The 12,792-nt window shown below is 44.6% G+C and overlaps 1 protein-coding gene across 1 annotated transcript in view; it reads right to left on the reverse strand.

The window, feature by feature from the left end:
* Positions 1-11,108: 11,108 nt before the first annotated feature.
* The window catches only part of Polr1a (RNA polymerase I subunit A), a 61,952-nt gene continuing 60,268 nt past the window's right edge, over positions 11,109-12,792 (reverse strand). The window contains exons 33-34 of the mRNA XM_028762378.1: positions 12,348-12,512; positions 11,109-12,052 (exon numbers count right to left, since the gene is read on the reverse strand). Of these exons, the coding sequence (XP_028618211.1) occupies positions 11,952-12,052; positions 12,348-12,512 (266 nt within the window). The 3' untranslated portion in view covers positions 11,109-11,951. The remainder of the gene's footprint in view (positions 12,053-12,347; positions 12,513-12,792) is intronic.

A 12,792-nucleotide genomic window follows, 5' to 3' on the forward strand; every position in this document is an offset into this window, starting at 1 on the left:
TGTTATATAAGATTTTTGGTTGCTACAGTTACTGACTTGATGTTGTTGTTTTGAGTGCTGGGGATTGAACCCAGGGCCTTGTGTTTTTCTAGGCAAAACCTTAACATTGAAGTTGCTGACTTAAGTTTCACAAAAAGTCATTAAGTGAATGTGGAGGGAAGGAATTAAGACAGTAAGAATTTTCAATAACTTCTGAAGTGACCTTAAACAAATCTTTGCTATTTTGATACTTATGCAAAGGAGCAAAAGCAACACTGACAACTAAAAAAAAAAAAATCTAAATGTCGGGTCTGGAGAGATGGGCTCAGAGGTTAAAGGCACTTGCTGCTCTTCCATAAGACCTAAGTTCAGATCCAGCATCCACATCTGGCAGTTCCAAGCTGCCTATAACTTCAGTTCAAAGGGATCTGGCGCCTTCTCTGGCCTCTATGGACAACTGCACACACCTAGCAGACACACATACACAGAGACACATAAATAAAAATAACTTAGAAGTCAAAATATTGATCGTCTGAAGAAAGTTGAGGATGCTTTATGTCTTGGAGTATTAAACACTCATCTAAGATGTAATTCTTTATCTAAAAATAATTGCATTCATCTCAGTTTGCAAATCTACTTCTTTCATCTTTAATAATGATAGAATTACATGTATATCAAATCATTGTTTTGTGTGTATTTGGTGTGTGCTCGTGTATTCGAGTATGTGTGGATGACTGGATGTGTTCACCCATGCATGCACATGTGAAAGCCAGAAGCTGAAGTTGAGTGTCTTCCTCAATCACTGTGTCTTAGTATTTTTTTAAAGATAGGGATTCTCCTGGACTGGAGAGATGGCTCAGTACTGGCTGCTCTTTCTTACAGAAGATCTGGGTTTGAGTCCCACCACCCACATGCCCACACACAACTACTTATAACTCCAGTTCCAGGGTATTCAGTGTCTTCTGGCTTTCTTGGGTATCAGGCATGTACATGGTACACATACATACATGCAGGCAAACACATCTGTACACAATGTAAAATTAAAATGCTTAAAAATTTTTATGACAGGAACTTGCATTGAACCTTCAGCTTGCCGTTTCAGCTAGACTGACTGACCACTGAGGCCCTGGGATCCACCTGTCTCTGTCCAATGCACAAGTAGGGTCACAGATTCCTGATGCCATACTTGATGTTTATGTAGGTTCTGAGGATCTAAACTTAGATCCTCACACTTGTAACAGCAACCACTTTACCTACTGGGACATCTCTCCAGCCCACAGAGAACTGTTTTAAAATAAATATCTTTATGATAGGGTATCAACAAATGTTTGGCTTGCATACCTATTTTATACACCTGTGTACCTGGGGTCATGTAAAATTTCTCAGGTGCAAGGAGTCATAAATGGGAAAAGCCCTATTCCAGGTGAATGCTCATTGCAGATGGGTTGGCCATGGCGATTACTCATTCACAACGTCTTTTGCTAGGCTGTTAATGTTGGGTATTTTGTCACAAAAACTAGCACAGTCCCTTAAGAGCCATAGACTTGTGTTTCTTTCTGGCCCTGGCAAAATTTGAGCAGAGTTAAACATTAGACTTTAAAAACTGAGACTATAAAACTGGTGTTGTAAAGCTTTGTGCTTATAAAAGTATTAGACAGAACGGCTCTGTTTGAGTTTGGTGCAGAGTCAGTAGTCAAGAAGCTATTTCCTGGTACATGCTATTTCAAGCTTGTCTTGTATTATTTTATCAATCTATCATGATAGATATCTAGTTTCTCTATGAGAAGCCTGATCTCTTAGTCCCTTGTTCAATTTTTCCTTTTCCTCCTTTATTTTCCTTTTCTACTGGACAGGCTCTTCATTCTAGTTGTAACACCACTATCCTTTCCTTTGACTTTTTAAAATACCATGAAGCCGGGCTGGAGAGATGGCTCAGTGGTTAAGAGCACTGACTGTTCTTCCAGAGGTCCTGAGTTCAATTCCCAGCAACCACATGGTGGCTCACAACCATCTGTAATGGGGTCTGATGCTCTCTTCTGGTATGTCTGAAGAGAGCAATGGTGAATACATAAAATAAATAAATCTTTAAAAAAAATACCATGAAGCCTTTTCAGTGGCATGCAAATGTTTAGCCAAGGGCAGTCCATCCTTTTATCTTTTTTAAATAGATAGTTCACTGAGCCAAGGTGTTCTCCCTGTGTCTTTGTCATGCCCTCTTGATCCGTATCTTTATTACAATTGTAAACTCCTGTAAAAGGTAGAACATCAGAATTCTGACACCAAAACCATTTGCCCTGCCTTCAGGAGGGCACCAAGGGCATCATTAATGACTCAAAATCTTTTTCCTGTCCATACCAGTGTGGGGACTGTCCCTCATCTCATTTCTAAGGCTGAACAAGGATAGAGAGTAGCAAGAGGCCCTAATGGTCCAACTGTAATTTGTAATCTATCATCTCCTAGAATTTCCCTGTACTTTCCTTTTTTCAGATCCTGTATATCATAATTACTAAGACCATTTATGAACGACCTAAATGTACACCTGCATGTCAGAAGAAGGCATCAGATTCCAGAATAGATGGTTGTGAGCCATATGGTTGCTGAGTATTGAACTCAAGACCTCTGGAAGAGCAGACAGTGCTCTTAATTGCTGAGCCATCTCTCCAGCCCACAAATAATTCTTTAAAATAGACAAAGAAACAGAAACACATCAATTAAAAAAAAGTAGTGAAGGAGGGGCTGGGGAGATGGCTCAATTGGTAAAGTGCTTGCCACACACTCTTGAGGACCCTCAGGAACCAGGTAAAAAGCCTCAGTGTGGTGGTGTGCTCCTATAAACCCAGCACTGGGGAGGCAGACACAGGCAAACCCCTGGGGCTCCCTGGTCAGCCAGAAAAGGAATGAGCCACTGTTAAGAAACATTCTCTTTTTAGGGAACCTGTTTTATCTATGGAGAGGTTCAATGGAGAAAGGATTCCATTTCACAAAAGCACATCCTGAAGTGAAATTTCTGGTTTCTTTGGAGACTCAGTTGTCTCATGTAATGCTTTTTTCTGGAAACTGTCTTATGAGAGGATGTTTTTGCTGGGGAAAAAAAACATGTGGGAGGATGTTTTGTTAAGAACAGACACGTGGTGTTTTTCTGGAAGCAGCCTGGAAAACTTGTTGGGAGCCAACTCCTAGTAGAAAGCAGCTATCATCTTTGCAGCCATCTTGGGCCATATATTTGCAGGTTGATACTTATCCACCCTGACAAGAGACTTGATCAGACACCCTGTCTTGTCTCTATTCTTCCCGTCTCTTGCCCCTCCACCCCCCTTTGCAGACCCCATTGACTGACCCGCGGGCTGGGTCACCTGGGACCCATGAGGGGCAGCGAGAATGAGAGACCCCCATGAGGGATATTACTGGAAGAAAGGTTGACCAAAAATTCAAAAGTGTAACAAAGGTGATTGATGCAGGAACCTGCTGCGTAGAGACCGGGTAAGTCATAGTAACAAAAACGGGCCAAGAAATAAGTCAGCATGAACTATATGTGGAACAGATGAGGAAGCTTTAAAGACGCGAGGAGTAAAGGGGAAAAGTCAGCGTTTGTTGTCATTTTTTGATTTTATTACTTATGTGCCTGGTTTCCTCAAGAAGGAACCATTGATGAATAAAGATGGCATAAAGTTGGAGGTGCACGTAAAAGATTTTTATAGGACTTCTGGGCCTGAAAAGGTCCCAGTTACTGCCTTTTTATATTGGAACTTGATAAATGAAATGATCTCAACAAAGTGGCTGTTGATAACGGTGGTCATTGAAGAGTATGAAAAAAATTTAAAAGACAATGAAAGGAAAGAAAAAGTAAGGAAAAAACAAAAGGTTGATTCTTCTAAGGAAGAAATAGATTTAATTTCTCTAGTGATGATAAGGGAGCGACCTCTCAAAGGTCATCCAATAGGTCTCAAAATTTGGATCAGACTTTAGAGACAGAGAATCCAAGGGGGAAGAGAAACAAAACCAAATAGTGGCACTCGGCCCAAGGAGAGAAATGACCCAACTGTTCAAAAGAAAAATATAAAACGCATATATCCAATATTAAAATCCAAAATATGACCAAAGGATGATGACTATTTGTCTGAGTCAGACTGGGACAACCTAGAGGAAGAGGCGGCCAAATATCACCACCCTGAATAGTCCCCTCCCTACAGGCCTCTGCCTTCAAATGCTATCGCTATGGGGATGGTGGTTGTAGATCCCAGAAAGGAGTTACAGGACAATTTTTTTCCTTAAACAACAAATAGAGCTAGAGGAAGAGCATCGGGACTTAATTAATCAGCTACAAAAGTTAAAGACAGGAAAGATGTCTTTCAAGGGCAAGGCCACCCACGAAAATCCCCCGGGTCCTCACATTCCTCAACGCAGAGCCCAAAGATGGCCCCTGCCCTCTGGCTTTAGTTCAGTCACAGATTGCCCAGAAGAGGGAGATGCTGAGGCTTTCCCTGTATCAGAGACCAAAGACGCTCAAGGGGTTGCTTGAAGACATCATACAGGGTTAATTTTCAAATCATTAAAGAATTAAAAAATGTAGTGTAACCGGCCAGGCAGTGCTGGCACATGCCTTTAATCCCAGTCCTTGGGAGGCATAGTCAGGCAGATTTCTGAGTTCGAGGCCAGCCTGATCTACAGAGTGAATTCCAGGACAGCCAGGGCTACACAGAGAAACCCTGTCTCAAAACAAAACAAAACAAAACAAACAAACAAAAAAAACAAAAAAACACCCCCCCCAAAAAAAAGCACAGTGTCACAATACGGCGCCACTGCTCCTTTTAATCTTGCAATCTTAGAATCTGCCACAGAGGAGTGGCTGACTCCTGGCAATTGGAATACTCTAGTGAGAACAGTTCTTAGCGATGCTAACCATCTTATTTGGAAATCAGAGTATCATGAGAATTGTAAAGAAACAGCTAGTAGAATCATTCAGACAGGTTGGTCCTTTGATGCCTTAGTGGGAGAAGAGCAATTTGCTTCTAATGACAACCAGATGCAATATGACCCAGGCTTATTTGCTCAAATTCAAAATGCAGCCATGAAGGCTTGGCATAAACTCCTGGTAAAGGGAGACCCTGGTGCATCTTTGACAGCAGTCAGACAAGGGCCTGATGAACAATTTTCTGATTTTGTCCATCGATTGATAACAACAGCAGGGAGGAATTTTGGTAATGCAGAGGCAGGTGTAGATTATGTGAAACAGCTTGCATATGAAAATGCCAATACTGTCTGCCGAGCAGCTAGATAACCATTATCCGCCAGACATTGGTTCAGTTTTGTAATCACCATGCATTCGTTTTTTTCCATCTCGCACCACACATGCACCTATAGAAGCATTGCTAGTTTTCACTGATAGTTCATCAGGAACAGTCACTTATGCCTTTAAAGATCAAGTAATCTCCTTTGCTACATCATCTGTGTCAGCTCAATTGGTTGAATTGCATGCTGTTATTGCTGTGTTCCAAGCATTTCCAAATCAAGCCATTAATATTTATACAGATAGCTCATACTTAGCTCAGTCTATCCCTCTGCTAAAAACGGTGGTACAAATAAAGCATTCCTCAGAAGCAGCTTATTTGTTTTTACAGTGCCAACAATTAATTTTTGAGGAGGAAGTATAAATTCTTTATAGGACACCTGAGAACCCACACTGGACTACCAGGTTCCCTCTCTGAGGGAAACACCAAGGTAGATCTAGCCACTTGTGTAGCCACAGTGACTTTATCAGATCTGCCATCTAACTTGGATCAGGTCATAAAGGCTCATGAATTACATCACTTTAATTCTCAAACTTTAAAGATCATGTTTAAAACTACCAGAGAACAAGCTAGGCAAATTGTCAAACAATGTCGATCACGTGTTACATTTTTACCAGTTCCTCATTTGGGTGTAAATCCAAAGGGACTGATACCAAACCGTCTCTCGCAAATGGATGTTATTCATTATAATGAATTTGGGAATCAAAGATGTATGTGTAGATACATGCAGTGGTTTCATTTATGGGGCATTACAAACCAGAGAAGCAGGCAAACGTGATCACTCATATGCTCGCTACAATCGCTGTATTGGGTGTGCCTAAACAGATCAAGGCTGACAATGGCCCAGGTTATACAAGCTCCAGTTTCCACCAATTCTGTGGAAAATTGGGAATACTACATAAAATAAGTATTCCATATAATCCACAGGGCCAAGGTATGGTAGAAAGGACACATCAAACCATTAAACATCAATTTGAAAAAATTAAAAGTGGGAATGGTACCCTACCAAGGGATTCTCCAGAAATATCCTTCATCACTCTTTTTTTTAAAAAAAATTTTAACTTTGGATTTCGAAGGAAAATCTGCTGCAGATAGATTTTGGCATCCTGATACCAAAAAGAATTTTGCAATACTCCTCTGGAAAAACCCATTAACTGGAACCTCGAACGGGCCAGACCCAGTGCTTATCTGGAGAAGAGGTTCTGTCTGCATATATTCCCAAACAGCAGATTCCACACACTGGCTGCCGGAGAGACTGATTAAACAAATAGACAACTGGAACAGATCAACCAGCATATGCCGTATAACCTAACTTGGAAAGTCCTCAATGCTGATGGAGACATCATCACCAGTGTCTCCAAGATGGCTCCATTGGATTCTTGGTTCCCCAACTTAGAATTTAGTGGAGTACACCTCAAGACACTTGCCCCTAACTGGGAGGCCTCACTAACCTAAAACAGGAGCTCAACCAAATAGCTGTTGAGTATCCAGAGACAGGAAAGGGAGGCTGGGGAGGGGGGGTCTCTTCCAACCTAAGACAGACACGGTTTCCCTAAGTTTTTCCGACCTTCCCTTTTGAAAAAATTAAAAAGGGGGAACTATTGGGAACCAACTCCTAGTAGAAAGTGGCTATCGTCTTTGCAGCCATCTTCGGCCATATATTTGCAGGTTGATACTTTTCCACCCTGACAAGAGATTTGATCAGACACCCTGTCTTGTCTCCATTCTTTGAGTCTCTTGCCCCTCTATCCCCACTCTCTCCCTTGCAGACCCCGCTGACTGACCTGCTGGCTGGGTCAGGGCATATGATGTTTTGTTAGAACAGGCACTTGAAAGAACATATGATGATTGAAAAAGGTATTAAGTATGACCCAACAGTCAGTGGACAATGCTGGATGGTATTGCTATGTCTTACCATTCTTTGCTAATCGTTTGTCATGATTTCATAGAAATACCAAAAAACTTTCAGTGGTGTTCTGGTGCTTCTTCAAATCTGGACAGATTGGAAGAGCCTCTCAGTTTCTTCTGATTTGTAAATGGTGTTTTCGAGTGGATCGCTGCTGATTTGTATGAACGGAACTGCTGATATCCTGACAGTGCAGACTGGATTTGCTCCAAAGAACTATTTCTAAACAGGTTCACATCCTCCTTTGCTCTATTAACCTTTCCTTTCCACCACCTCTGGTGGGTGGTGGGCTAGAAGGGAGGTTAAAGTACTCAAGAACCCTTATTAAAAGTAGGTTTTGAAAAATCAAAGCCTAAAACATCCACCCCATGGTTGGGTGTGTAGTGAAGTTTTCAGTCTTGTACTAGTGATGTCTGCATCAGGATGACTCTCTGTTAAGACTATACTTTAATTACAGCAGCACTCAAACTTGTACCGTCTAGGTGCCTGTAGCATCTCTCTACAGTTGTGACAAAAATGTCTTTAGATATTGACAAAAGCTTCAAGTGTGTGGGGGAGGGAATAAAATATGCCCCTAGTTGAGGACCAGTGTACAGGTAATATAGGTGAACACCTATAGTTGTGCTTATATGGTTAAAGTAGACTTTATGAACACTTACTAATTACCATTTTATACATAAAGGAAATACAGGAAGGCCAAGTAACTCCCTGTTACACTTGTGAACTGAGAGAATGTGATTCTGTCCTAAGCGCCTGTTGTATTGCCTGTTGTACTGTTGTATTGTCCTTGAGGTTTGGTCAGCTGTACATACTGTAACATCAGGCTCATAATTCTGTGTAAAAATCTTGGGTCAGAGGCTGGGGAGATGGCTGTCATTAAAGTCACAGCAAACATATGGACCCAAGTTTGATTATCAAGTATCCATGTAAAAGTAGCTAACTGATGAATTCTGGGCTCAGTGAGAAATTGTCTCAGAATCTACATGGAAAGTAACTGAGCATTGACCCTCAGCATTGACCGCTGGCCTACACACACACACGCACACGCACACGCACACGCACACGAACCAACATACATACAAATATACACATCATACCATCCACCTACCCAAACAAGAGTATGGAGTAAGGAGTGTTCAGTGTAGTCCAGTTGAGACCAGTGGTATACAGTGAGACCCTCACATGTATACCTCAGCCCCAAACTGGTAGCAGCACAGTGGACAGCTGGTCTAGAAAGCAGCACTGGGCAGGGTCAGCAGGTCTTCCTCACACAGACATTCAAACTTGCTAGAGATATAGAGGCACACATGGCTGGGCCAGGATGAGACTTCTACATTCAGGATGTGGGAGGTGTGGGGGAGTGCAAACTGCAGTGGGGAAGCAATGATTTTTCCTAGTTTCCTCTCTTCTGGCCTCTGAGTACCCAGACAACTATTCTCTTTTGTGCGGCGCCTACCACCCTGACCAGCAGGGAAGAAAGACTCGCACACCAGTTCCTTCCAGCAGCAGTTTACTCAGGAGTTGCTAGTTACATGAAGCTTGAAGGTGTGCCCCCGAGCCAGCCCAGGAGTGAAGCTTTATACCCTGTGTAGGACTGCCCATGAGCCCATACCACGTCTCGCACTGTGATTGGTCAAGGACCCATGACACAAGATCAGGCCACCAGGAAGTACCGCCCCAGGACCAAACAAGGCTTGTTTACTCCAAGTTTGCAAGGGCAAGCAGGCACCATCTTTAAGGCGTGGCAGCAGCGCTCCACACTCTTTCCTCTCCATGAAGCCAGCAGTTTGGTCCTACTGGCAGGAGTGCATGGTGCATGCTCACATGATGCCCGCTGGGTACCATAACCTTTGGCTACTAATAAGGCAGAATTGCCTGGTGAGATGTTTGGCATGCTGTATTACTAGTTCCAAGAGAATACATGGTTTGCACAAGTAGAGGTTGGAGTGGGCTAGATACAGGATGGGAGGAAACTGGGAGCGTGGGCACTGTGTGCAAGCTTTGAGCGCAGGGCAGCAGCAATAGGTGCCACACAGATTCATACACTTGCTTCAGTGCAGCCACCACAGAGCCTTCAGTGACACCTCAAACTTGCACTCAGCCTCCTTGGCATTCACAGGACAAGCACTTGAAGAACCAGAAGGATGAGTCTCTGTGGACATCTGGGTCTTTATTTGTTGTGCTTGGGCTAGGCCCAGGCCCTTGCAAGGGTACTCTCTCAGAGCTGTATTTCCAGCCCTTGGTTCTTTTTTTGACAGTGTCTTACTATGTATGTCAAGATGGTCTTACATTCATTATACAGACCAGGAGGATGTTAAACTTGAGGTCCTCCTGCCTCAGCTTCCTAAGTGCTGGAATTACAGGTATGTGTCTCCAAGCCAAAGCTTCAATGTTTTGATGAAAACTTCTCATGGAACAGTTTTAGACAAAATACTGGCTGGTCAAGCATCCCCTCCTTTTGGTCTTGTTGGTTTCCTCCTGGCAGGAACGTTGAAAGCTTCCAGCTAAGAGAACTGCACCTATCTTCTGCCAGGTTTCACGTGTTAGATTACTGCAGCTTCCTCTGAGCATCCTTTAGAGTCCCTGCAGACATTAGCTACTGAGAGCTCACTGGAGGACCTAGGGCTAGTGACTTGCTTCCTACAAGTCATCTGTCACACTTACGTGAAGTTAGCTTTAAGTCACAGTACTGTGGATGAACTAAGCTTGTGGTTTCCAACTCTTGCTATATACTCTTTTCTGAAGCTCATTTCATAGCCAGGCTGCACCCAAGGCCACTCTATCTTAATCTTGGGGTGTGGTTCTATAGTCACCTTTCTGAAATGTTCCCTAGGTGCTGGGGAGAGTCCAGAAGCTGAACACTTGCCTAGTATGTGCAGCCCTGGGCTCAATCTTCGTGCTGAAGGGGGGAGTTATGACCCCACCCCCGGCAGATGAGTAGAAAAGAGCATCTTTATTTTTTCCGGTCTAGAGCCTGCTCACTTCCTTCTTGCTGGGCTATTTTTACAGTATTACTCACTTGCTTTGGTGTGTCTCTATTCAGAATCCTTTGAGGTTGGTCTCCCTGATACGTTATGGCAATAGTCTAGGGAATATTCTCAGGACTGCAAATGTTCTTTCTTTGAAGCTATTTCAAAATAGGCACAGTAGACTCAAGCTAAATGTGAAACAGCTGGGTGGGTGGGTGGGTGGGTGGAAGAAGGATGCCACCACTCCAGGCTCCAGTACAGGTCGGAGGTCTGGTACAAATGTGGCCAGTTTCCAGCCCATGTTTAAATTCAAGGTTTGCTCCTTTAGTCCTGTGCTCTTCAGTTCCAGGTGAGGTTGACTGCAGGAAGCCATGCACCCACCTACTCTCTGGATACCACAGCTCCCAGATTACCTTGATATTTCCTACAAGAATCCCCTCTCTCCACTCTAGAGGTTTAAGAAGTGAGTAATCAATTTGCCTTTTTACCCAAAGAATGAATGTCCTATCTATCCTGCAGGCTGTGTCCTCAGGACAGGGTTCTCTGGGACCCCTTCTGTTTCCCATAGAGGCTGTGACAGTCTTCTATGGCATGTCCTGCAGTCTGTTTTGAGGTGCTGGCTTTCTTGGGTGTACACAGGCTGGGTCCCATCATGGGCCTGGAGGAGACTGCAGAATCTCTTCTTGCAAGGTGACCTTTAGCCCAGCCCATTCTTCAGGTCACTGCAGCCTTCTTACTCGACTAGGTGACACAAGTTCTTCCCACAGCCTTTTATTCTGTGCTTCTGGCCATGGGTAGGATTTAGAGGTGAAGACCAGGAGTAGGGGTAGGGGTCGGAGTACAAGATCTACCCCTACATTGCCAGATAAAAGAAGGAAGAGTAACCTGAAGTCTGTGCCAAGAAAATCCTAATTACCAGATGCAGAAACCACAAATGAAGGGAAAGATTAAAAACTTAAGTCCTGATTCTCTTCTAACAGCCAGTTCCAGCCATGTTTATTACTCAGCCCATGTTAGAATAACAGAGGACAAAAATAGAAATGGCCTGGCTTTATAAAGCTTCTGCCTTTTCTGTCCTGTCAGGGAACAAAGACCCCAGCAGTGCAGGGCCTGGGGGCGACCATGGGCTCTGACATCAAGCTGAGTGCAGAGGCAGGAAGGTCAAGCTACTTGGCCTTGCTGAATCACCCCAGTGGGAAACTCTGGGCTTTCTGTGAGGTAGAGAGCTGCTGCAGTCCCAGAGAGATGTCCTGGCTGTGGGGGCGGTCTGGTCTACTACATGCAGCCATGTAGCAAAAGCAGTATGGCGGGGGCCTTGTGCCACTGACTCTGGCCCAGGAAAGCAGCCCTGAGTGGAGCCTCTTTGAGGACTCTCCTTCGGTAGCTGCAACAGGGAGGAACAGGTACATGAAGCAAGTTTCATGCCCTTTCTGGATCCTCAGGAACCCCTAGCCTAGTGTTTCCTTAGCCACTAGCTCTGCATAGTAATGGTGGCACCAGGGATTCCCAACAGCAAACGTGGCTCACAGTGATCTTCCCACTGTGCAGTCCTGGGTCTCTTGTTAGGATCTTGGCTGGGGCCTCCTGGAGCACAAGTCAAGCAATAGCAACAGCCATCTTGGAGAGCTTGGGAAGCCTTGTTCCTGATCCTGAGATGGGAAAGGCTAGGTAGGAAGAGCCTTTTCTGAGTGAAGTTGGCCCAGTTCAGGCCACCTGCTTTCTGGAGCCTGAGGTCACTGCTTTGCTATGTCACTCTGAACTGTAAGCTGTGCCCACCCCCAGGTCCTCCAGGCTGGGCAGACAATGCTGCTATCTTAGGGGTTGCTTGAGCTCAAACAGGCCTGTCCCGCCTTTGACTACTTTTCCCACCACGAGGCAGGCAGAAGGTGACTTCAGTTCATCATGGGATCCTATGAAAGACAGAAAGAGCTTGTGTCAGGGGTCTGAGGCAGATGTGAGGGGGCTGAGGGCTCAATACTGAGGTTGTATGGTGTATCTCAGCTGGAGGTAATACATCCCTACCCCCCAGACTCATGCTATGGCACTGTACTTAAGTCTGGAGGGGGAGCTCTCTCTTTATTCCATCAGAATGCACACTTTTACTGTCTGCTGCCTCTCCACTTCTGATTCCAAGATCTCACTGTATGTACGGGGTGAGACAAGCCCATCTTCCCAGGGAGGGCCCGAGTTGCTGCCCACACTCACCCATCATGGTGGCCTGTTTCAGAAACTGGAAGCTGGTTTCAAATGTCATCTGCTGCAAAGGGGAGGAGCTTGACTGGATCCCAAAGCGATTGAGTGGTTTGTAAACACCCTCAAAACACATGTAATCAGCAACCAGGGAGAGATGGCGAGGGTCAACTGCAATACCTATCACAGGGGCAGAGCATCAGGAAGGTTAAACAGATGAGGGGAACTGAAGAAGCACCGTCTGTCACTAGGCAGTCTACAGCCAGACCCCGACATCTCTCTCAGCTCCTCCACTTCCTCTCCAGCCATGAAAGCCCTACACCTGGCCCAGAGACTGCCCTGATTCCTTCATCCTGCTCATCATGTCCACCGAGCAGCACAGGGAATGAGAATCCACCCAAGTGTCCTGTTTCTACCTGAGTATCTAGACCCTTGAAGGGCCAAAGCCAGCCACCATGAA

Source organism: Grammomys surdaster, unplaced genomic scaffold (genome assembly GCF_004785775.1).
Source record: "Grammomys surdaster isolate TR1022 unplaced genomic scaffold, NIH_TR_1.0 133, whole genome shotgun sequence".
Classification (NCBI taxonomy): Eukaryota; Metazoa; Chordata; class Mammalia; order Rodentia; family Muridae; genus Grammomys; species Grammomys surdaster.